Source organism: Coloeus monedula, assembly GCF_965178545.1.
Source record: "Coloeus monedula genome assembly, chromosome: 15".
Classification (NCBI taxonomy): Eukaryota; Metazoa; Chordata; class Aves; order Passeriformes; family Corvidae; genus Coloeus; species Coloeus monedula.
The window spans coordinates 2,731,827-2,758,195 of NC_138795.1; the positions used below are offsets into that span (position 1 = coordinate 2,731,827).

The window sequence follows — 26,369 nt, forward strand, 5'->3', positions numbered from 1 at the left end:
GGGCACTGACGGTGACAGGTGCCGCCCTGCCCTGCACAAACATGGCGGGCGCCGCGCTCCTCACTCCAAGATGGCGGCGCCGCCGGCATCCGCCTGACCTCCCGCCCACACCTAAGATGGCGGCGGCGCCGCGGGCGGTGCGCGCCCAGCGCCGGGGTGGCCGCCCCAGCCGGGGAGTCCCTGCCCGCACCAAAGATGGCGGCGCGGTGCCGGGCGGAGCCGAAGCCGGGGCCGGGGGCGGGCCGGGGGCGCGGCCGCCACCGCCCCGGAAGCGCCGCGCGGCCCCCGCCAGCTGGTTGTCATTTGGTGCGGCCGCTCGGTCCGGGCGGCACGGGCTGGGCAGCGGCCGCGCGGGGACCAGCGAGGCACCGGCTGCGGCGGCCGCCGGGGGGGTGGGGGGCGGGGAAGGCGGCAGAAAAAACACACGGAAAAAGACGCGAAACAAGGCGGCGGCAGCGAGGGCTGCGCGCCGGGGACACGTCGCCGGCTACCGAAAGCTGTCGATCGCCTCGTCCTTCCAGCTCCCCCGCAGCATCGAGCCCGCGGAGCCCCCCCCCCCGGTGCGGCCGGTACATGAGGGGCACGGCCCGGCCGCAGCCCAGCCGAGCCGCCGCAGGGCAGGGAGCGCCCCGAGCCGCCGCCGCCGGACCCCCGAGCGCTGCGCCCCGAGACAGAGCCTGCCCCGACCCCGCCGGGCGACCCGGGAGAGCCGCTTAAACACCTTCCATGGGGGAGAGAGGAGCCCGGCCGGCCGCGCCTTCCCCTCCCTGCCGGAGGCTGCTGCGCTGCTGAGGTAAAACCCCTCCTGCCTTGCCCGGCTCGAGCGAGGGCGGGGGACGCGCGGGGCACCCACAGCCCGGCCCCGCTGGATGCCGAGTGCCTGAGGAGGGAGCGCGTTCCGGGGGCTCGCTGGGCTGCGGGAGCCGCGATTCCCGGGGAAGGAGGCGAGCCCCGCACCACAAAACACCCTCCCGGCAGCAGAGAGCGAGAGAAAACCTCCTTCCCCTTCCTCCTGCACAACTCGCTGTCCCCTCCCTTCCCTTTCCCGAACGGTGAACGCTGATTTCTGAGATGAAAACCTTCCTCCTCGGACAGCCAGGACTCATATGAAGGACACGCAAATATTGGATCATAAATAAGAAGCGAGTCTGGCGAGCTCAGAAACCCAGCCCAGAAGGAGCAGCATCAAGAATCCACCCTTCTCCTGCACAACTCACTCCCCACCCAACACACAGAGAATACTGATTTCCTGAGATAAGATCTAACCCCTTTAAACAACCGCACACACACACGGTGTATATTATTGCTAAATATAATAGGTTAAACCCAGCAGCACGGGATAAAGCCTCTTCTGCAACTCACTCCCCCATTTCACCCTTCTGAATGCTGAGATCCTGAGGTAAATTTTTCCCTTGTCCACAGCAAAGACTCTTTTTGAACAGGACACAAATATATATTAGATTATAGAGATGTATTAAATTATTCCAGATTTAAATCTATTTTTTGCTGCCAAGGGGTTGAGGGACCAGACGTCATTGTATTTTTTTTTCTTCCCTCTTAACTCATTTATGGGCGAGTCAAGGCTGCTGAGGAGGAAAAAAACAGGATAGTTAGAATCTCTTTATCCTTATTTCTCAGAAGCTTATTTTCTCATTGCTGTGCATTTCCTTTAGAAAAAGGAAACCTCTTATTTTGTGAACCAAAGATTTATTTTTCCCTTCCTCCTGGCCAAAGGAAGGAAACGGACACAAATTGACACATTGAAATAGTTGCAGAGATCCGTCTTTTGCAAACAAAAAGCAAACATCTTTACCCAAATCTGAAATCAATAGCGTGGAGGGAGAAACTGGAATATCTAGTGAAAACCAGGATACTTGCTAATCTTGCCTCACAAGAGGACAAGCTAAACACTAAACATCAACTTGTTCTTACAGGGAGGATTCAAACCCTAAATATAATAAATGGGGGATTACGGGTTTGGAGTGTTAGTGCAAAACAATACTGGAAATAAGTCAGCTTTTCCAGTCAGATTTCATCCACATCTGCAGCCTCCACACCATCATCAAAATGCAACCCCCAGCCCTGCTGCTTTTATAAATAATAACACAGCTGCCAATGGCAGTAGTGCTGGGTCAGCTTGGCTCTTTCCTGCTCCAGCTGCCCATAATATTCAGGATGAGATTCTGGGGTCAGAAAAATCTAAAACTCAGCAACAGGAAAAGCAAGAGTCCCTAGAAAAACAGCAGCTTTCCCCTGGTCAAAGTCAGGAAGCAGGCATGCTCTCTGAACCTGAGAAAGCTAAAACTGAAGAAAACCAGGGCGATAATTCTTCAGAGAATGGCAATGGGAAGGAGAAAATAAGAATAGAATCGCCGGTTTTAACAGGATTTGATTACCAAGAGGCTTCGGGGCTTGGTACTTCGACACAGCCCTTGACATCCACTGCATCTTCTCTGACTGGTTTTAGTAACTGGTCTGCAGCTATTGCTCCTTCTTCTTCTACAATAATCAATGAAGATGCAAGTTTTTTCCACCAGGGAGGGGTCCCTACTGCCTCAGCTAATAATGGTGCTCTGCTGTTTCAGAATTTTCCACATCACGTCAGCCCTGGCTTTGGTGGTAGCTTTTCCCCCCAGATCGGACCCCTCTCTCAGCACCACCCTCATCACCCCCATTTCCAGCATCATCACAATCAGCATCAGCAACAGAGGAGGTCTCCTGCAAGTCCTCACCCACCTCCATTCACACATAGAAATGCTGCTTTTAATCAGTTGCCTCATTTGGCCAATAATCTTAACAAGCCACCTTCTCCGTGGAGCAGCTACCAAAGCCCATCGCCCACCCCGTCCTCCTGGAGCCCCGGCGGCGGCGGATACGGCGGGTGGGGAGGGTCCCAGGGCCGAGACCACCGCCGGGGACTGAACGGAGGGATAACCCCCTTGAACTCCATCTCGCCCTTAAAGAAGAATTTTGCAAGTAATCATATCCAGCTGCAGAAGTATGCACGACCCAGCTCAGCCTTCGCTCCCAAATCCTGGATGGACGACAGCTTGAACAGAGCTGACAACATTTTTCCTTTTCAGGTGAGCACACACTGTTGTATCCATAAGAAAAAAAAAAAACAAACCCTCTCCCCAAAGAGCATTAAAATGCCCTGGTTGTGGGATTTCTGTGCTTGCTACTGGAAAAAAACCATATGGCTGACTTGAAATGTCATAGTAGGAATGATCCTCCAAGCTGTGATTCATGGTTTTTTTTAACAGTGATGGTCTTAAATATCTATTGCCCACCAGCCATCTGTATTGGCCACTTTGCTTCAGCTTAATACTTACACACAGACAGAAATAGCCTATGAAGAAATGCACTTACAAGTATTTCTACAAAGAGGAAAAAGGAGAAAAAAGTGCCTGGTGGAGTATGAAAAATTTGAGGCCTTTTAAAATATTCAGCATTGTACCACATCTGAGAAAAAGTATGGAGTGATTGTATTTGGTTTTACAGTATCACATGGGCTTGCAGTGCAACATAATTTTTGTAGCATTTTGGGGGGAACTTTGCTCTTTACAAATAACGGTAATCAGTGCAGTTTGCTCTCAGGAATGGCAGCAAATTTTGGTTACAGGCCATTAAATCAGCACTAAAAATAGATGTGGATGAGATCAGTTGGTGGTCTCCTATATTTTCCTGTGGCCTTCTCTTGGCAGGAGGCAGGTTGTCTGGCAGCTCAGCCTCTCCTTCTGGGCTGACTTGTTATGAATTTGAAAAGAACTGTATAATGTTGACCCTAATTTACAGCAGAAATTAAACCAGAGGTCCCCTTCTTTTCATCTGACCACCAGTTAAACCCAGCTTTTATGTGTGTGTGCGCCTTTTGTAAACTCCTTTAGGGTGAATTGAAAGACCCAAGAGTTCTTTTACATTTCCAGGGTTGTTTTTCAAGCCCTTCAAATGAGGGCAAAAGTAAAATTCTCAACGTGATTGCAGTGTTTCTTGCCACACTGCAAGAACTGGGGTGACCTACTTTAATACAATTTCCAAGATACAAACTGTGCAATGTGTCTCATGATGTAAAGAAACAAATACATTTAACAGTGACTTCGTGGATTTGTGCATAGTTGGGTTCTTTGCAAACTGCAGGTTTTTGGTGGTGTGCAGGGCCTGCTGACAGCACAGCAGCTGCTGGCAATAACTTTCCTTTAGAGCCCTTTTTTTTCTGCTGCAGTGCTACTGACTGGTTCACTATCAGGTAGAGCCCTTCTAAATTTAGAATGCAGAGTAATAATTGATTTTAATGTCAGGATTTGTAATGAATATAATGAAGCTGTGTCCAGCATACCCAATTTATCCAGTGAAACCATTAGAAAAAGGGACCCAGCTGGAGCTGGTCTTTTTTCAGCCTCACTGCAGCGAGCTTTGGCTCACGGTTTGATTCACTCTGTACCCTGACACGTAGCTGATGTTGAGAGTGACAGAATGAGATCAAGTGTGTCCTTGCTGCTGTGTGTAAGCCCCAAATATATACACAGGCATAGCAATGCACTTGGATTGGCATCAAGGAAATTTCAGGAAACTGGCAAAGTCAACCTTGACTTCTGGATGGTGTTCCAGACACAGAATAGCAGACACACGTAGTTTGATCATAGTAAAGAAATCATTTTGGTGTGGCATGTTGATGTCTGTTTACATAAACACTCTGATGAAGCTGTACATGTCAAGACCAAGTCTGACACTCCTTCATGCCAAGAGAAGGAAAGTGTGGAGTGAAGTGCTTTCCAGTGTGTTACTATCACTCTGTGAGGAAAAGGGCAGGGCAGCAGGACAGGACTTCAGCACTGCAGCCCTAGAAAGATGCTGATTAATTTTGAAGCCATCTTGGACAACTGCTTATTACAACTTTTTTTCTTTTGTGTAAAGTCTTTAGCTGCTTTGGTCTCTTTAGCTGAGTGTTGAAAGCACAGTGAATTTTTGCATCACTGAAAACAAATGATATAAAATTTGACCTTTGATGTCTTTTTTTCTTCTTCTTGGCTATCATGGTTCTATGCCTGACTCAAAGCAGAATTTTGCTTATTACTTATTTGTGTTCATGCATCTCTCTCTCTTTCTCTTTCTCTCTCTCTGCCCCCGAAATATCCTTGCTGATGCAATCATGTACTGGACAAGGCTATTTTGTTACTGGAATCTTCTTAGATTCCTGTTTAGGAAATAATTGAAAGCTGTCTTCGCTGCAGCAACATAATGGAGTAATTTGATACAACAATCCCTTTCATTTAATATTTATGTTTTGCTGCTTAAATCATTAACAAGTGGTGCTGCAATCTAGTGAAAATGAGTTTCTTTAGAAGGCAAAATGTAAACCAGCAGTTGCAAATATTTGGGGATTGCTTTCTTTTTTTTTTCTTTTTCTCAAAGGTTGTCTCTATTCCAGAGCTTGGTGACACACAAGGTTCTGTCTGTGTTTGGATGGAAATCTTAGGATAACCAGGAGTAAGAGCTCTTTTCCTCTTTGGAGAGGATGGCGTTGCATAATTTCCCTATAAGCCACTGCTGTGAACTCCTGCTCCCTTCAAACATCCCTGCCCATGGGATGAAATGGGTGTTCTCAATGGTGCAGATGAAAGGAAAATACTGTGGTGATCAGTTTGATAACCTTGCAATTTGATGATGCCTTGCCTTGGCACTGAGAGCTGCATGCAAACCCTGTGCTCTCTGCTCTAAGTGTTTTCCATTTGGAATCCTGTCTCCTACAATTCCCAAACGAGAATGTCTGTAGGAACCTCTTGCAGGGATGGAACTGGCAGCAAGGTCAGAAAAGACTTAACCAGATCTGTTAATGAAATTAAGTTTTGATGTTGCGCTTTAGCCACTGGGCAGGCTCCCCCCTTCAAAGATCTTTTGAAAAGAGAAAAGCCATTGTTCTTTGTGTGTTCGTTTGAAAAGGAAATGGTCTCCAAATGAAAAAATGGTTCCTGAATTAAAATGAAAAAGCAAAAAACGGAGTCTTTTGGCTCTCACAGCCTTCCCTGAAAATTAATATATGAAAATGCTTTGACTGTGGCACCTTACCAAGTTAGTGATTTTTAAGAGTAATTCCTTGTACTTCTCTCCCAGCAGCACTGACAAACTCAGTGCTCAGTAACTGCGTTTCACGGCAGCGCTGCCTTCAAGATTGTTTTGGCTTTTCTTTGGCTGTGTACTTGCACTTCCTCATGAGTGGAACATCCTGCCTGTTATGCAATGCATAAATCTTGCTTTGATAGGCATTTCCAGCTTTCCAGATCTCATCTTCAGTGCATGACGATGTTTTTTAAATGGCTCTCTGAAGGCAGAAGCAAGTGAAGCAATAGTGCTCAGCTTTCTGTAAAAATGCTTAAAAAGAATTTGTGTTTCTTCCCGGAATCAGGCTCGAAAATAACTGCCCATTTCAAAGAATTTTGTACATGAGAGCAGTTCATTGTATCCACTTGTTCAAAATATTTTTTCCTTTCTTCCCCAGTGGCTGGTTTCCAGGTATATAACCCCTTCCAAATCCAGCCAGGGCCTGTGCCAGGGAGACTTGCTCTTCCCCCGGGCAGATATGGAATGTTTGAGAAAACACATTCATGATTACAAAACGTGTTTGAATTCCGAGCTCTACGTCAGCATTTGTTTGCCCATAGAAATGGCCTGATTTAATAAGTGCATTAAACAAATTCACAGGGAACTGGAATTAAAAAAATAGTCCCTTGGATGCATTTGCCATACTTTCCTCTTGAAGGGATCTTGCAAATCAATTTCTTTACCATGCCTCTTAGTTTTAATATTTGGGTTTGAGGAACCTTTTCATAACTCACAATGGCTGGCTGCATAAAAAGAGGTTATTTGTTTTGCAGAATTTAATTTTTATTCTAGCAACAGCAATTATTCCCAGAAATGTCAAGGTATCATCTGAAAACAGAACAAATACTTGAAGTTGGGTTTTGAAACCTGTTTCCCCATTTTTCTGTAACTCCATCAGCTGTGTAGTAATTAGTGTTTTGTGTGCTGTTCCCCACAGCTGCTGATCTGTGGGATTAGCAGCACTCTAATGTGGTATGACATGCACAAGTTAAGTGCTGTGGAAGTTAACACTGTTCTTGTTTTATAAACTTACTACTGACGTTAATACTTGGGCTTTGGCCCTCCTGTGTGTTTTTGACCTCGGGGTTTCTGTTTAAAGAGAGCTTTTGTTAGAAGCTATTTGAATTATGTTTGTCTTTTTCCTAAGATTAAAAGGAGTACTCTTATTAAGCATTTTGCTTTGAAAGTTGCATACTTAGAAGCCCAGCAAACAGTGAGAACGCAAGGTATTGTGGAAAATAATTTCTGGAAGATACATGATAAACTTAATATGCAGCTAAAATAGAATCACATGTGTTATAAACATTTCCAGTAAAGGTTTGTCATTTCTAACACTTAAAAAGTTCAAGTTGGACTAAACTTTGTGTTTTGTGCCACTTCACTTTTCCAGCTCTTTCTTATTGTTCCCTGGTGAAGCTATAAAAGATGATCCAGGCAGAATACAGCAACATCCTTTCAGGAAAAACCTGTTTATTCAAAGCCTTTAATTCACTGGATACTGGACTGGGAGCTGGAATACTGCACTTGCAGGGTGCTGGGAAGGAGGAGAAGCTTACCCAGAAGCATAATCCAGTCCAAATTTGTGTTGCAATTAAAAGAGAAATGTGGAACTTGTATTTAGGATGATAAATATGGTGATATTGCCTCTCCTGTGCCTGAGACACGTGACTTTGGAATTGTGGGAAATGGGAACAAGGTTTCAGAAAGTTTCAGGCTTGTCATGCTATAATTAAGGTACAAATGTAGCTGTGAGGTTTTTGATTTGCACAATTACTCTGGTTTGACAAAGATTTAAATGGATAAAACAAGCCCCACTTTTACAGCTACACCTAATCCATAAGTGCTGATCAATAAATTGGTTAATGCAGTGGCATCTTTTGCATTATTACTGATGGCTTGGACTTCAGATCAAGCTTTTTTTAAGAGATTAGGCCCAGTCTTAGTTACCAGCAAGTGTTCATCCCTTGATTTTTTTTGTGTGATTTGGGATTTAACACTGGAAGGCCCATCCTGGGAAGTGTTCTCACGTTCTGGCTTCTTAATTATTCATGTGCTGGTAATGCTGTGGGTGCAGATCAAATTTCATGAACTTTCCCTTTAATAGTTAAGTTAAATGCACATTTTTCTGATGTGCAAGACCATTAAGGTATGGGATTTTTAAATTCAAAGTATGATCTTCCTGTGCAGGAAAAATTGACGGGGAATTTATTTTGCATGGGAGGATGACCCAGTGTATATCATATGTGTTATGCACCAAGTGACTTTCTCTTTGGGATGAAATGTCTTTGGACTTTGAAAAATAAAGTTGGAATAGGGGTTAGAATTTAATTTTTCTGTAGGCAGAGATGGCCAGTGCAGAGTCCAGAAGTGGTTTGTTGGATATTGTAGGACATTTACAGACTCAATAATTCATTCTTCACCAGATCTACAGGCTGTCACCTCTTGTACACTGTGCAAACAGCACTGCTGATTCCAAATTATGTTTAATGGATGTCTTTTGAAATGTTTTTTTGGCTGAAACTTTAAACATAGTCATGTGTTAAGACTGCAGGTTGATTTCTTTCTTTTTGGTTGTTTTGTGGCTTTTGTTTGTTTAATTTGGTTTGTATTTTGTTTGTTTGGGTTTTCTTTCTAAATTTTTTTATTGTGGCCTTGTGTTTACCTGATACCTTTCTGCTTCAGTTCTGTTTCCCAAGGATAAAAGTGTGTAGCCTTTGAGCCCTCTGATAAAGCAACATTTTAGATGCGCTAAACAAACTTGTGTAAAGCCAAGTTCTTTTGGAACCCAGGTAAATAATATCAGGCTGTGGTTGCCACATTTTGTTACTGAATTGTACATACTCTGCTTTAGTCCAGGGTAGTCATTACCCCAATGTATTTTCTTTATAAATAAATAAGTGTACAGTAGCAATCCAGCTCCAAAGCACTGCAACTTTGAGAATTGATTCATTAAAACCATCACCATGTTGTTATTCTCTCTACATGAAGTCTTGAAGAAAACATCATTTTTTCCTAAGTTCAGTGTGGTGTATGTGCTTTATAATTCATGAGTAACATGTATATGAGAAAAGCTCACATTTAGTTACCAGTTCATGATCAATATCTTGATTATTAGAGCTATTTTTGATGTTATAGAATGAAATGCAGAGTTATGCATTTCTTCAGGGATTTGGCCACTCCCACTAACCTTCACCAGCCTTTATTTCTTCTTTTGTATATAATAAATGGATATATTTCAGATGTGCTTCTGCTAAAATGTCTTGGAAGTTAAGACTGACGAAATCTGAGCTACTGTTTTCAAGGCAGTTTCACTATAAAAAGGACTTTAATTTGTATAAAAATTCTCAAAACTACCAGTGGTGACTTTCTCCAGTAGTGTGCAACCTTTCAGTGTCAGGGCAAATCAACTAAACAAATGGATTTTTTTTTTTTAAATAATAAGCATTGTGCAAACCTCTGACCCAGCTGTGCTTGGCATTTTGGCTGGCCTTTATTTAGGACTGGCATCTTTTCCTTGGATAGATGTACACAGGCTTCCTGACATACCAAGTTTTAGCCATTCCTCCTATTTCTGGGATTGCTGACAGGTGCAGGTGGGAATATAACCAGTTAATCTTTTGTACAAGAGTGCAGGGTCGTGTTTTAAAGTGTTCGCAGTGTGATTCACCCTAAAAAAGGGACAGCTTGTGGTTCTCTTGAAAAAGAAAATAAATTCCTCAGCACCAACAGCTTCCATTGGAGGACATGCTTCCCTGAGAGCCAACCAGTTCAATTCTATTTTTTCCCTTCAAGTGTTTAAATTCTCTCAATATTAAAAAGTTAGCATTGCAGCAAGCCCTTTGTTACTACAGGTCAAGCCAACATAGCACAGATATTTTAGAGAGAAGAGGCTTCCTTCAGGCTCAGGTGCTCAGCACAATAAACTGGGAATTACCTGCCCTGGGTCACTTCCTTGGTGTCTCTCAGACAACTGAAATGTGAAGTACCACAACTGCACCAAGATTTGGAATTACTGAGGATCTGCACTTCATGAAATTAGAGTTTTGGAGCTGTTCATGGGGTGGGCTTGAGGTTAACACAGGAATTCAGGAAGGAGAAGCTGCTGAGGGACATCAGGTTTTCAGAAAATGCTCCCACCTGTGTTTTAGGCTATTTTTGTCATTTTGGGAGGACTGCTGGAAATGCAGAGATTGCCTTTTAATATCCATTCCTGAGTTACTCAACTGTTGGATCCTAATGGATCCAAAACCTGAGGGCTTGTACTCACTCCTGCTAAGGGACTTTAGTGTAACTAGAGTTTGAAATAGGCAAGAGCTAGCAATGCATAAACCAAACCAATAAATTAATTCTGCTAGGAAAAGCAGAAAACTGTAGGAAATACGTGAGAGAAAAGCACATTTAGAATTTTAGAATTTAAATGCTCCTGATCGTTTCTCTAAGGTGCCTCAATTATCTTGTAATAGAAATGACCACGGAAATAAATCCTGTGGGGACACAGGGGCAGTGCTGTGCTTTTTGTAGCAAATTTGATATTTGCTAGACTTAATAAAGGAGCTGGTTCCAAACTCTGGCCTTTCTAATGCTATTTGAGACACAGCACATCCGGGTTGGAATACGTGGCCTGTTCTGTCTCAGTAATAAACTGTTCTGAAGAGAGGAGAAATACCAGGAAATTTGATTGAAAAATGGTATTTTTTAGTGATCAGAATGTAATTTACAACTTGGAAATGCATCAGGAGCTTGTGAGTTCCTGCTCTTGGAATAGTCTGAGGTATTTAAAGTCGAGAATGAGGGATCAGTGAAATCAAGAACGGCCCTTGCAACATGAAATTGCTGCTGCTTCAGCACTGAAATAAAGCACTTTATAACTCACCACTGCCTTTAAAAATATTCCAAGCTGGATCTGTGTGCTTTGGAGAAATTTCAGCTTCACAGCCAGTGTTAGGGACAAAAAACATACTCAATGCTGGAATAACAAGAGTCCTGGAGAAGGAGTTGAGAGCAAAAATGTCCTGAATTGCTCACGTTTCTCTTTCTTGTTTGAACAGAGAGTTCCCAATGCTTGGGTTCAATTCAGAGGGGATTCCTTAGAGCAGGAATGAAATAAAATCTTTAGAGCCAATGTTAGAGAGCTTCTTGGACAGAAAAAAATTAAAATCAGGGTGGATTAATGTAATTGTATAAAATTCTATCCAAGTCCAAATGTATAAATACACAGAAAGCATGGATATGTGAATAATATTGGGAATTAGAGTGATTTTTGCCTCCCTTTGGGACCTTTTATGACCTTTTATGATACTGTAAAGATTTCAGAGATTACAAGAAATTTCAGTAATTCTGAATTTTCCAATTAAAATAGAGAAGTGCCAGGATATTTGATGTTGTCTTTTGCTTCTATAACATCAGATTTGTATGATGTGGGATTTATTGTTTGGTTGAGAAAGTCTGACCTGTGCACCTGTTAAATGATGGCTTTGGTTAATAGGAAGGAGAAATATTTGGTGTTAGACTTCATTGGTTATGATAAGATTATTATAGATCAGGTTAATATTTAAGAATATTATAAATTTTAATATTCCTTTATCAGACTCCCTATGGTACATGATTTTTGCTTAATTCTGCTGTGGTTATGTAGAAGAAAAGTGAAGTTTTTGTGTTTCAGGTGCTCTTGTTTAACACTGGCTCTGTTTGTGTTTGCTTGCAGGATCGCACGAGGACTTTTGACATGCACTCACTGGAGAACTCCCTAATTGACATAATGAGGGCTGAAAATGATTCACTGAAAGGTAAATTTAGACAGAGACTGTTTCCTGCAGTAAATAACTGGGGAGAGTGGCTTACTTAGAGTAAGAGACTTCAGTTTTGGTTAGGAAAAGGGAATTGACCTTGTGCACCTGATGCCTTTTTTCAGCTGCCCGAATGAAGCTGTTACAACACAGGAGCACTTGAGGGTGTCTGTCCTTGTCCAGAGCAATGCAGAACACAACCACAGGCTGCCCTGTTTTGTTATTTGCCAGGGGTTTTGATCAACTTCAGGAATCTTGTGCAGCTCAGCAAGAATGAACTTTTTGCTTAATAGGGTTTTCTTGATGAAGTCATAGCTTTTTCTGTCTTGGGAAGGAATAAGGTTTATCCGTGTCCTTTTGAGAAAAACACAGAGTTTTTCATCTTTTTTTACCTTTTTGGAACAATTGGGAAAGGAAAAGAGAGGTTGAAGTGACTTGCATTTGGGATTTATCTCTTTTTTTTTTCTTTTGTTTTTTTGCCAGAGGTGATCTTGCTTTGGAAATATCTCAGCTTACAAAGTATTCAAAGTATTGTCTGCACATAAAAAATGAATAGAAACTGCTTATGGTCTACAAGTCAGAGCTGTAGTTTCATGTCCTGTAGGATGAGTAATCCATTTCAGTTCAGTGGTTACTTGTATGAGTGCAGTAGTCAAATTCTCACACACACTTCTTATCTAACCACCCACTTTTGTTACCAGTCATGAGACCACTAAAAAAAAAAACAAACCTGCTCTTGTGGTTTCTGCAAGTAAATTCCTTTTGATATCAAGGCTTGTGGTGGTAATGAAATCTGACTTGTTTTAATAGTGATTCTTGCTCAGAAGACCAACCTTTGATAAACTGGCAAGAACTTGTGTTTGTTGCCTTCTCTGTGGTCTGGAAATGCAGCTTGAGTTTCCCATCCCCAGTGCTGTGCAGAAATTCAGTGTGGTGAGAAACACCATGAAATACTTCCCTATTGAAATGATGGGGAGAGCCTGATGTGGGTAAAAGTGATGCCAAATGAGTTAAAACCCCAAAATACCTTCCCTCCTTATGCACTGGGGAGCAGGCTTTTATTATTTCATTTGGTTTATGTTCTGTGTGGCAACATCCTGTGCCCCCAGCATTGTATACAGAACCAAGAATGAGGTGCCTTTCCTTGACTGAGCACCTGGGATTTGCCCCAAAACCTTCTATCCAACCTCCAGGCAGTCCCAAACCAGGTTACAGCTCTGAAATCTGGCCCAAGGTGACATGGCCATAGAACAAATAAAATCTCCCTTTAAATCTGAATTTAACAAAGTCTGCTTCATATGTATTTATGGTCAGCTACTAAGCAAGGGTACTTCTGAAAATGGCTTCATGTTTAGTTTAAATGCTTTGAAAAGGCTCTTTGCAGTTGAACTTTTTCTTTTTGAGTGCTTAACATGTTTTAAGAGTGATGGAATAAGTATGTCAGCAAAGAATACAAAGTTCTGACACGCATTAATTCCTGCTTTAGCCTGAGTGTTAATCCCTTCTGCAGAGTCATCTGTGGCTTCTCAAAAGTTCTGTGTGCCTTGTCTCACACTGATTGAAGCACAGGGATATCAGTGAGGTCCTGTCTGGGAATTATTGCTCAGATTCCTTGTGAATTATTCTGTTTCACAGTTGACAGTTACATAACTGTACAGAAAAAAGCCTCAAAGCCGAGATGAGACACTTAAGTGACTCTACGTGAAATACTTTGTTGTGAAGCCTCATTTTTCAAGGATCTCCTCATCAAGAACATGAACTTTGCTTACAGTGAAGTGTGCAGTGCCTGAATTTGGCTGTGCTGCTCTGGCACAGCACTCAGTGACCGAGTTCCTGTCGTGTATTTAAGGAATGGATCTTTATTCAACCCAGCATCCGCCATGCCGTGGTAACGCTGCAGAGATCATCCCTGAGTAGGGTGGGGTCTGGAAGGAGAGGAAATACCTTTAGTTAAACCAAGTGATACAGCTGGAAAAAAACTGTAAACTGCTGGGACAAAACATTCCACATCAGGTCTGGAGTGGGGCTCGTGATCACGAGCCCTTTGTGTTTATTTTCCGTCTGCTGTATCATTATGTCTTAACACAGATCCTGTCTCATGTTTTCTCTTTTCTTGCCCCATCTTTATTTAAACCTCAGATATAGAAATTTTTAAATAGGACAAATTATGGCTGTCAGCTCAAATCTTGTTTGCTGTTTCAAACACCTGCATTTAAATCAGCAGATCCATAAGAAGTTTTTCAGTTTGCATTTTAAATGGGCTAATCAGTGCACGCAGTGCTTTGAACTAAAGTTGGATACTCTCAGAAAGGAAAAGCTTCTGGGTTTGAGACTTTAAAAATAGCCTGGGCAAGACAGTAATAAAACATACTGTGGAGAGCAAGCTCAGAATGGCATGGAAATAATTCAGATGATCTAATAGGTCTCACTGCTATCTTGCGAGAGGTTTAATCCTGCCTCAGCATGAGTTTAGTGTGTAACACTAACAGCACCCCTTCATATTGTCATGGGCTGCCAGAGAAAGAGGTGCTATGTAAAATACCCCTTCAAAGCAACTTAGAGTATGGGCATGATAATAGACATCAGTCACAGTTTGGAACCTGCTGTCTCTGGGAAATCATTTCCATCTTCAAATGATATGCTCAGAGCAGCAGGCTGGGAATTCTCTGATAAAATCATGAGTAGGAATTCTTCCAAATGTAACAAAATCCATTCACAGTGTGTTCTTCATGTCTGAGGTGATTAAGCTGTGCTAGGCTTGGATCTGTTTAGGTCAGTAATAATTACATTCTTAGGTTGTCTTGCTATATGAAATAAATAATATTTTCTGCGTGAGGTTAAAAGGTGAATCTTACAGTGATTCAGTACACTCAGTATTACCTTTTAATGCTTTGAGGGGGCATTTTACCATTTTCTCCCCTTCTTTTAAGGTATATTTTTATCCCTGCTCAAATCCTCTTCCTTTGCTGAGCAGCTGCCATTTCAATATGTTATTTTTATCCAGCCCAGTGAGTGTGCTGCGTGCTGCACAGCCAATGTCAGCCTGCAGAAGCCTTTCCCTGGAGACTTAATTGCATCTTCTTTACAATGTACTCGGCCTCCCTGAGCTGAGCCTGGGATCCAGAGCCTGATTTTTGAATCTGGGTCTTCCAGATGGCAATTTGAGCATTACTGTAATAGTAGTAGATTGACTAAATATTTCCTTGTTAAGTGACACTGAAATGTCTTTAAATGCTTTATGACTGGTTTGCTACTGAAATATCCAATATTTCAGTTGAGAAGATCAGGTTATTGCCTGGAAATGATGCAAGGTGGGATGGATGAAAGCAGCAGGCCAGGGCATCTGCTTCCAGCACTGCAAAGCACTCCCGTAAAATCTGGGTGTGAACAGCTCAGTGTCTGCAGGAATCCTGTGACTGTGACATAGTCTGAAAAACAAAACTTCTGAAAAAAAATGAAGGGTTTAGAAGTAGAGTAAGGTCAGACACTGAGAGGGTTGAACAGCAACCGTAAATTTTAGTTTTGAAAAGCCAGAATGCTGAGAAGTTGCACCATTCAGATTTCTCCAAGCAAACAGAGAGACTGAGCTGTATTTTAAAGCAATCACCAATCCCTTAATATTCACCTCAAAAACCATGGCAGAATTGAAGAAAATATGTAAACCTTATAAAATGTTCTTTGATGAAAGGGATCCAAATAGTTTTGGGAGCTTTTTTTGAATATTGGATAAGAATCTTAACTGGTTGTTTCTTCTCAAGCCATATGGATTATGCAGCATGTTCTTATTAATGAAGTAGAATGGGACATTTGGGTTTCTGTGTGATCCCGAAAATTAATGAGAATCTGCTGAGAATCAGTCCCAATTCCCTTTAGGGAGGTTTAGGGTCCTTTTTATATGCACAGGACAAAATCTGACCTACTTTAAAATGTAAAGTAATGGGTTCTGAGGTTTTTCACAGCTGCTGTGGTGGTTGTACCTCAGACTTCTGGAGTGATCTCCTTGGCCAGAACCTAAGGATTGCTCATTTGCAAGTTTTTAATGTATCCAGCTTCAAATGAAATGAACAACCCCTTCCTTTCAGGCTGCAGACAGTTCAGGTTTGCTTTCATTTTCTTTGGAAATTGTTGATGAGTTACCGTGTGAATGTTTCATCCTCAGGATCTTCCTGAATTTTGCCTCCTGGGCCAGGAAAGGCTAATGGGATTTGCAGGCCTGAGTGTATGTTAATTAAGAGGAAAACCAATTCTTTTACTATGTCACAATGTTGCAGAACTGGGTGTAATAGCACCAAACTACAGCCCGTGCTGAGGGAGCTGGGATGGGGGAAATTCTGTGGGAATTTTATTTGAAATCAGCAGTTCCCATGCCTGTTGCAATCCACTGTTTTCAGGTGGGTTAAAGCAGGAGTAATTTTACTATTCTATATTCTAAAATATTAACAAGTAAATTGTTCATATTTCAAGCAAATTTCTTTCCAATTCTGGCTAATATTCAAAATTTTGGGGCAATACTCAATATTTTAATTTTTCAATTGAAGTGTTTGTTGAATTAACCCTGCCTTTCCAATATTTGGGATTCATCACAGCTGTTGTTTAGAAACAGCCAACAATCCTGTAAGAGAATGAAATCACCTGGGCAACAGGAAGGGGCTAAAATCTTCTATTAATAAACACTGAAATCAGATTCACAGATCGGATTCTAATCTGCCATAGAAGTAATGGATACAAACCATAAATAATGTATGATTTTACACTCATTAGCTGTTACCTCATAAACTTCCAGCCATTTAAATGGACATTTGGGTTTGTGGCTTCAACGAAATTGTTTGGAAGAGATGCTGGATTTGGTGAGGATTAGAGAGGCTAAACTGGATTGGGAAGAAAAAAATCCTGTCTGAACCTTGCAAAAAAAAAAAAAAAAGGAAAAAAGGGGAATTCTCTTAGGTAGTACACAGGGAAGAATGATCTCTGATGAGGAAGACTCCAGGAGCTGAGCTTGGTCAGTCTGAAGAAGGGAAGACCGAGAGGGGATCCCATCACTCCATATAAATATCTCCAAGCAGTGTCAGAGGATGGGGCCAGACAAGAACTACTGAGCAGTTTAAACTTTCTGATAACCTGTCTATTATAGAAATGCTGGTCTTGATAATGAACATATCAAATAATAATCAAACTACTCTGGTTTTACTTCACCCCTGCAGGGTTTTGAGGTGGGGAAACTTTGATTTATGCTCTGTCCAAAACGGAGCCATTTAGCACTGAACCAGAGGGTATTGATGTAACCACCCTTTGAGACCAGGAAATTCCTTCCCCTGCCACCTCAGAGCAGTACAAAAATCCCAGGGTTTTCTGATCTTAATCCAATTTGGGAATCAGTGTCAGGATTCCTGTGAAATTCACTGGAGTAGACCTGGTTTTTTGTCCAGTCATTTCTCCCAGGCCCCTTGCCATGCTGTCCCATCTCCAGAGCCCACGTGGAAAATTAAATGCCTCTCATACTTCTCAGACAAGATATTTCCTAGGAATGTATGTGCTGTAAATGATGTGGCAGTTAGAGCTCTTTAAAACACAGCAAAACATGGAAGTACTGCTGAATATTTGCATGTCTAACTCGGTGATTTGATCTTCAGAAGTGGTACAGCCAACAAAATCGTTCTGAATGCCGTGACAGCAGCCTTGCTAATCTGATTAAAACCTTTCTAAGGTTTTCTTGCTTTCTTTTTTATATTTGTGGCTTCGTGAAATTAATTCCATCCCTTTTTTTTTTTTAGAAGTGTGTTTAATCTTCTGCTTTGTTTAATATCACTGTCCACCAAGTGGGTTTTGGTTTGGTTTGGTTTGTTTTTTTTTTTTTTCTTTTCTGAATTCTTGCTTTGATAATCTCTGACCATTCTGGATCATCTTCAAAGCAGCCTTTAATTTGGAGCTGTATTTCATGAGTGGTGTCTGTTCCTTGTTTTAGAAGACACTGAACTCTCCTGCTTCCCTTCCCAAACTGCTCAAAGTACCTGTCTTTTTGCTTTTTGCTCACTTTGTTCACTTTTTGCCTTGATGTTGAACCGTTTGAGTCTTTTGTTAGCCACATTTTCATGATCTCTGCCGTCGTGTTTGTGAGCCTTGAAATGGCATGAAAGAAGCAGAAAGAAAAGCCCGAAGTGCTTTTCTTGAGACTGGAGTTAAAGAAGAAATGGGTGCAATGAGAAAGGGGATGAGTTTTGAGAAAAAATAAGGAAGCGAATGCTGAGGTGTGAGTGTAAAGGGGAAAAATTTTGGTCCTAAGAAAGTCATAACTTCTTTAGTTGTGGGCAGTCATTGCCTATACCCAAGAGTGACTAAAATCTGAATTTTTCATCAATTATTTAAGCTATTTCAAGAAAGAATCACGATGCACATAGAATTTGTGTATTGAGTATCCACTTACTTTAATCCAGCATTAGCTGGAATGATAACAACTATTGCTGAGGCGAGTTTGAAAATACATTTTAGAGTAGATTTATCCATCCTTGGCTTAATGCTTTGTTGGTTGGAATGCAGATTGGTCAGCTGTGAGGGCAGGTTTTTTCCACTCCAGTGTTGATGGTTGGGCTGTCAGGTGAGTGGAGCAGTGACCTGCTGCCTCCAGAGAGGCACATGTCAAATGAGGTGCAGGTATTTCAGCTTTACTGAGACATCCCATTAGCAGGAATCCCAGCTCAGCACTCAGATTGGGTATGAGAAAAGGATGAATGTTGTGCATGGAATGTGGGGATACTGATATAAATATGTACTGATATAAATGCTGCTGGTGCCTGGTCCTGTGCAGCACCTTTTGAATCCAGGCAGTGGAAATGGTGATTCTTTTAAAGCAGTGTTTTCATTTTCTCTTCCCATTTGGATTGGGTGTGGGGAAGTGTGTAGTACAGTTTTATCACATTGCTGGGAAATTGAGTGTCCTACCTGTGCCCTTTACTGGAAAAATGAAGAATGGGGAAATGTCACAGTACAGAGACGTGAGTGTGCTTCATCATAGAACCATGGAAGAGTTTGGGTTGGAAGGGACCTTGAAGCTCATCCAGTGCCACCCCCTGCCATGGGCAGGGACACCTTCCACTGTCCCAGGCTGCTCCAAGCCCCAATGTCCAGCCTGGCCTTGGACACTTCCAGGGATCCAGGGGCAGCCACAGCTGCTCTGGGCACCCTGTGCCAGGGCCTGCCCACCCTCACAGGGAAGGATTTCTTCCCAGTATCCCATCTGGCCCTGCCCTCGGGCAGTGTGAAGCCATTCCCCCTTGTCCTGGCACTCCATCCCTTGTAAATAGCTCGTCTCCATGTTTCTTGTTGGCTCCTTCAGGCACTGGAGGCCACAATTAGGCCACCCCAAATCCTTCTCTTTTCCAGGCTGAACAATCCCACTTTTCTCAACCTTTCCTCATGGGTTGCTGTTGACTTGCTTGTGTTCCTGTTCCCTTCTTGTTTGGGAGTGAATTAAGAGGATGGTTAAAAAAGGAACCAAGGCCTCGTGTTGCATTCCAGGCTGTCTTGTGATCATTCCTTCCACAGACAAAAATAAGTTGCTTTGAACCTATTATTGTACTTAAGGAACTCCAGGTTTAGATCTCACAGTGTAAATCCAGCTCTTGCAAGTCACAGGCAGGTGATCCAGGAAAAAGCCTGGACAGAATTCCTGGTGCAGGAATTGGTGATTTCATCTTGGGGTGAAATGCTGCATATTAAGAGCCCAGGAACACAGTGATACAAACCATGACAGCAAAAAGGAGATTTGGGAAGGTTTTACACCTTTTCATAAATTGTTCAATAAATTCTATACTGGGTTCAATAAATTATTCTTGTCACTTACAAAATAAATTTTATCTGGCAATTTTTAGCATATGACATCCTATTCCTCCCTTCCCTCCTGTCAGAAAATCTGTCAGTAATGAAGCTGAAAGTCTGTCATTAATGAAGTTGCCACGTTTGAAGTAGTTTTGTGGCTGAGAAGCTGACTCCTGTAATGCTTTTCCTTCCCCCAGCTGCAAACTCTGCCTTTCATTTCTTATTTTTCAAGTGAATATAGTAACACTTGAAGTGTTCAAAAGATAAATGCTGCCAATTATTCCATATCATAAACTGGAAGATGTATTGAGGCAAAAGATACGATGTTTTTCTAACTTGGTGTCTATTCTCCAGCAGTCATACATGAATTTAAAATAAGCTCAGTGCCATGAGCAGTAGGGTGCCTGCTTTTCTGAAATACAGTATAATTCCAACTAACATCCAGTCTCCAGCTGAGGGTTGTGCTCCATGATTTGCTCCTCTGCTTTTGGTTTCTTACCTCACACCCTGTGGGGGATCCTGGAGAAGAGTTATAATCAAATACATACAATATTTAAGGCTCCCACTTAAATTGATTTGCAGTATCCCACTGGAATATAATTGGAATTAGGGAACAAATATTGATCCCTGGTAGACAAAGCTGTAGCTGTGTCTAGGATTTGTTCAGGATTTATGGCAGGTTGGCTTGGGAGATTTCTCTGTGTTCTGCTGTTTGATAGCAAAGAAAACTTCAAAGTTACCTTTGAAGCTTCTGTATGTTTTGAGATGAAGGAGGCTGAATTGGTTTTGTCACCTTTCAGGAGTAGTTAAGTGATTGTTGAAACGTAGGAAAATCCTGTCTGGAGGTTCCTTCAGTCCAGAGGCCCCGGTGGTCTGACAGAGCATCAGCAGCAAAGCAGTGACCTGGTGGTAGGTTTTAAAGCCCTGCCACAAACTGAACTCGGGGTTTTCAGAGTTAACCTTTTTCATCCCATTTCCCCATCAGACTTAGGCTTGAACTTTGGAGTGCCCATCCCTGGAGGTGTCTAAGGAAGGCCTGGATGTGACCCAGTGCTCTGGGCTGGGTGACAAAATTGGGATCAGTCACAGCTTGGACTCGATGACCTTGGAGGGTTTTTCCAACCTCAGTGATTCTGGGATTCAGTAATTGCTGGAAGCATGTCCAGAGCTTTTTGGCTCAGTTGCCCAATGCAGTAGTTACCTTGAGCTCCTGACAGAGGTGGATTTGAAGCTGTGCTGGGCTGCAGTGGCAGAGTTGGAAGCAGGATGTTCCTTCCTGTCCCTGCCTGGGAATCAGGGAATCCCAGAATGGTTGGGGTTGTTGGAAGGGAACTCTGGAGACCATCCAGTCCAACCCCTCTTCCAAGGCAGGGTCACCTGGAGCAGGTGAGTTTGGAATTCTCCAGAGAGGGAGAATCCATGGCCCCCCTGGGCAGCCTGTAGGGAATGAGGGCCATCAGTGTGGGGGGCTTTTTCCCAAGGATGATTCTTTCCTGGCTGTAACTGCCCCATCTCTCCAGTGAGGCAGCTTTGCTTTAGGCAGATTAAAGCCCTGAAAACTTGCAGCTCATTCCACACGCCTTAGAAACAGTTGCTTTCCCTTTCAGTGTTCCCAGCCTCTCCTCCAGCCCTGGTTATTTGATGTAGAAAGTTGTCAATGCTCCCTGTTCGCAGTTATTATGCTGAGAATCTGCTTTGTGCATTCACTCAGGTTCTACCTTTCTACCATGTGAACTCAATTAATTCAACATAATCACAGGTAAAACAGTGTTATTTACCAAAGGATTTTGTAGGGAGATTCTCCACAGGGTTTTTGAAGGAAAGAAACCTGTTTGCTTTTTGTCTGTCAGTTTTTTTTGTGACGGTGACCTGGAATTGAAAATTAAAGCTTCTAGTCAGACTTGCACTTTGAGTGCTATGGAATAACAGAAACTTCATTTTGTTCCTGTTCTTGACAGAAGGAATGGTAAATACTTGTCTTCAGGCATCTGGCTTTACTTGAAATAAAGCATAATATTTGCATCTACAAGAGTACTCCTGTGTTTCAGCATTTGTTTGGACGTTTTGGACATAAGGTAGAGCTGTATTTCTTAACAACGTGGTTTTTTAAATCTCTTTTTACATTGTGTTTCTTGAAAAGTAAATTAGGAGGAAAAATACAAGTTTTGGCAACTCTGCTGCTTAATTTTGCAGCATCAGTAATTCCAGAGGTGCTAATCCTTGGTTTTACTGTGCAGCCAAATTTAGGCTCCTTTGCTGGTTTCATGCTGACTTTGACATTGCTGAAAGTGTGTCAAATACACATTCTTCACATGTATAAATAGAGCTGCTTAATTTTTGTAAGACTGTTTTAAGATTAATAAAATATTATTGGAATATTTTTCATTCTTTGAAGTTTGGTAGCGTTTGAAATCCACAAAAAAAGGGAACCTCTCAAATTCCCTTTTCATGGCTTGGTTTGGAAAACAATTTTTAGGACAGGGACCTCATTTGACAGTGTCAGAGGTGGCTGGGACTGTAAGATGCAAAGCTCTGACATGGAATACATTCACTGTCAGTATAGTTTTGTTAATATTTTGTTCAGTTTATTCTGTATTGACAAAATTTCTCCTGGATCAGGTGTCCTGGGCTGGTGCCCTCTGCCGTGTATGGGCTGTTGTTCCACAGCAGCACATCATGTGCTTGGAATAATTTGCCTGGAATGAGATTAAGTGCCTGAGCTGGGCAATGTTTCTGCACACATGCAAATGTCTCATGTTAACACTCATGGAACTGGTGACTGATCCTTTTGTATTTTAGAACTGAAACCAAGGAATGCATAAAAAAGAGCACCTTTTTGCCTGCCTTAGAACCACAGAATCACAGAATGGTTTGGGTTGGAAGGGACTTTTAAGATAATTTAGTTTCATCTGCCTGCTGTGGGCAGGGACACCTTCCACTATCCCAGGTTGCTCCAAGCCCCATCCAGCCTGGCCTTGGACACTTCCAGGGATCCAGGGGCAGCCACAGCTTCTCTGGGCACCCTGTGCCAGGGCCTGCCCACCCTCACAGGGAAGAATTTCTTCCCAAAATCTAATCTAAAACTTCTGTCAGTTTGAAGCTATTCCCCCTTGCCCCATCACTCCCAGTTGAAGACACACACAACTTTTTATGATGTTATCTGCTTTTATGCTGAAAATGTGATCTAAGGCTTAAGTTAAACTCTATTAAATAGAAAGAAATACTTTGGTGTATAATACATGCAGGTTGGTAAGATTTCTATGTTCATTTAACAAAGTATATATATAGCTCTCTGCAAAATCCCTGCTTGGCTCTCTAATAGAAATAATTTAACCAAATGTGCATTAACCAGAGATGTTCTTTAGAATTCTCCCTTTTCTTCCCTTGGTTTGGTTAAGGAGATGTTTAGATGAGGCCAGTTTCACCAGGGAACAGAGGTGACCCTACAGAACCTCTTGTGGAATGCCCTCTTACCTGTGGCAGAAACATGTGATCCATTCCTGACATGTGAAACAAGTTGTGAAACACAAAGTGATGATAAAATCTCACTCTGGAGTTACAACCAGCCCTGCCTGGTCTCAAGGAGTAGTGGGGAGAAAGGTAGTAAAATATCAGAGTTCATGTTTTTAATGGCCTTGTGCACAGCGTTGTCAAGCTCGATATAATTGCAAAGTGAGTGTAAAAAAATGCAGGAATAAGGTTCTGCTGCTGTAATGGCTAAAGCAGATAGTGCTTCAGGTATTTTTCTATAATTTTAAACTAAAATTCAGGAAAGTCTAAATGTTTTCTCTGGTAGATTCAAGGATATACAGCTCACTTTTAGAAATAATCCTGTGGAACTTTGATACTTCTGTTGCTGTACAAGTTAAGTTCTAAGTGAAGCAAAAGACAGCCCAGCCCCAGATTACCTTCCCAGTTTCAGTGAAAGCCTGAAACCCTCTGATATTGGTCATATTTACTTTCCAACATAAACAACATTGGTCACCAATGTTAATAACAGAGGTTTCAATATAGAGAAAATCTTATTATACCCCTTTAAAAGACCAGGAAATCTGGCCTCTGACACTTTTCTCCATTTATATAATATTTAACAAACAGCTGCTGAAGATATAAATACAAAATACACCTGGAATCAGCAAGAATCAGGTGCTCAACCTGGGCACACTTTGTGCAGCACAAAATTGGAGCAGGTTTGGGGTTTGAGTGATTTAGGATCCCTGCAGCTTTTTTTCAGGGTTTTTCAGCAGAATGTGTTTGTGGGGTTATACCCAAGATGCTGACAGGTTTTGTGGTGCTTCCTCTAGAGGGAAGAGAGCTCAGCACATTTAACTGGAGGTATAGACACAAAATATGTGAATTTTGAAATAGAAAGGAGAAAGGAAAGGGACCAGGAGCCCATTAAGTGTCTCAAATGAGGAGAAGACACAAACATTTGAGTGGGTTGCTTGTTCCTGATGTTCCTTAAAATGAAAGACAGTAAAAGCAGCAGATTTTTGCAAACGATCATTGACTTTCTCTATGGCTTTATTTCATACACAGAAATAAAGGGAGGGCTGAGGGGACAAAACAATTGTAGCAGCTGCTAATAGCATTTTAAATTTCAGGCTGATTTTATTGGTGAAAACATCTCTGCATTGGTTATTAATGAGCAGCTGAACCAGTTGCACGCACACTTCGTATTTTTTAGGTTTTGTAGCAAAACTCTTGCTCAGATATCTCATGAGATAAATAAATCTTAGGCCCTTTATGCAATTATGTGAACTGAAGAAATGGGGAAGGGGAAAACAGCTTTGAGGAATCCAAACCAAGGTTGCATTTGTCTCATTTCTCAGCCAAGGATGGGCAAATGTTGTGATCCACAAATTAAACCTTTTCCTCTGGTTGGTGGCAGTTTAAGGCTTCATTTGTGCAGCAGCTTAAGCTGAGTACTCCTGTAGCAAAGCCTTCTCTTAATCTGAAATTCGGAGAGCCAGAGCTAAAGGGGGGACTCCGCTGCCTTCCTGGCCTGCCAAGAGAGCATTCCTTGCCTCAATGCTGTTTGTATTTCACAAAGTTTCACATTGTGTGGAATTAATGGCGTGTGATGAACTCTGCATTGAGGGAGCAGAGAAAGTTTGTATCTCTGCTGTGCTGGGGGAGTTTATAAACTGCGGCTCCTGAGAAATGTTTTGAAATGTCAGATGTTGGTATTTTGCGGCTTAAATGTGAAGCAAACGCAGAAAACAAGAGGCAAATTAAGAAGAGGAAGAGAAAAAAATCATAGTATTTGGTTCTCCAAGCCTAGTATTTGGCACTGGAAATAATTCCTAGCTGGTGGCTGAGTCTTTTTGGGGTTTTTTTGTCCTGGTAAAGGAGAAAAGTCCTCTTGTCTTGAGTGCCTCAGGTGGGGAAGCTGTGAGGAGTCCCTTGGTCTGAACTGTGGTCACACATCCACAGTGGAATCGTGTCTGTGTTTTGTTGCCAGGAGTGAGTGCACAGAGGGAAGGAGGCTGTGTGGTTTTGTCAGTAATTCAGAAACCACAAGCAGGATTTTTATGGCTTTATAGGCAGAGCTGGCTTTGAAAGTGCTTGATGTGCTCCAAAACATGCAAAGGCTGCTGGGCTCAGTCAGAGACACAGCAGGACTGCTGATGCTTTGTGATTTCCTTAAATTTCTCCTTTGAGGACTGTATCAGCATCCTGCATTTCTAAATTCAAAATCAACACAGAAAAACCATACTTGTAAAGGTCCTCAGCCCTTAAGATTCTCCCATAAAACCTTTGCCTCAAGAATATGCTCCAGTCCAAAGACCAGGGCTTTGTTATTTTGTGTTCTCGGTGTTAATTGTGAGTCTCTACCAGAGGAGTGAAATGATCTTATGGATGTTAAATAATCATGAAGTAAATTGGATTGATACAGTTTTTATTTGGAAAGAGGAAACGACTCCTGTATTGTTGTGGTTTACAAATATTTAAATGCTTAAACTAATTGTGGGCCTCAATTTTGAATGGGGAAGCAAAATCAAACACATTATGTGCTCAGAGTTTCTCACAGCACTTGCCAGGAAGAATCCAAGTTTTGAAAACACTTGGCCTGCTTTCAGAAAGAGATTTTAATGAGATTAAAAGAGAAAGAATGTGCAAGTTTGATTAGAAAGTTTGGCCATGCTCTGACAATGGGTTCCTGCAAGCCAGCTCAGAAAATGCTGTTGTTTTTAGAGGTAGGATTGATTTGTTCTGAAACATGAAAAGTAGGAACCAGTGGGTAACTTGAATTATTCCAGCGCAGTGTCCTGGGTTAGTGTGAGAGAATCCATCCTGTTGGACACAGACTGCAGGAGTCTGGAAGGCAACTTTAGTGGCCCAATTTTCCTCCTTGACTTTTCAGTTTTTCAGCTGGTTATTTGCCAGTCAGAATTGAACCAAGGATTTTGTGGGTTGTGCAAAGCAACCTGATTTCAAACAGAAAGTATGGCACCAATCTTTCACTTTCCTTGTGTCAGGGCTTCTCCTCCAGCTCGGGTGGAGAGCAGTGGTGGAATATTCTGGAGCTTGGCAAGGCAGAGAGAGCCTGGTGCATGAGGAAAGATCCATTTGCTTATAGGCACACCCCCAGGAATAGCTCAAATAAATAAATAAATAAATGTGCAAATTGAGGGCTAAAATTGCTTCCAAAAGTCTCTTTGATTATCC

The 26,369-nt window shown here is 42.1% G+C and overlaps 1 protein-coding gene across 1 annotated transcript in view; it reads left to right on the forward strand.

The window, feature by feature from the left end:
* Window positions 1–318: 318 nt before the first annotated feature.
* CPEB4 (cytoplasmic polyadenylation element binding protein 4) overlaps window positions 319–26,369 on the forward strand; it is a 38,395-nt gene continuing 12,344 nt past the window's right edge. The window contains exons 1-2 of the mRNA XM_082291581.1: window positions 319–3,083; window positions 11,804–11,885. Coding sequence (XP_082147707.1) covers window positions 1,962–3,083; window positions 11,804–11,885 — 1,204 coding nt within the window. The 5' untranslated portion in view covers window positions 319–1,961. The remainder of the gene's footprint in view (window positions 3,084–11,803; window positions 11,886–26,369) is intronic.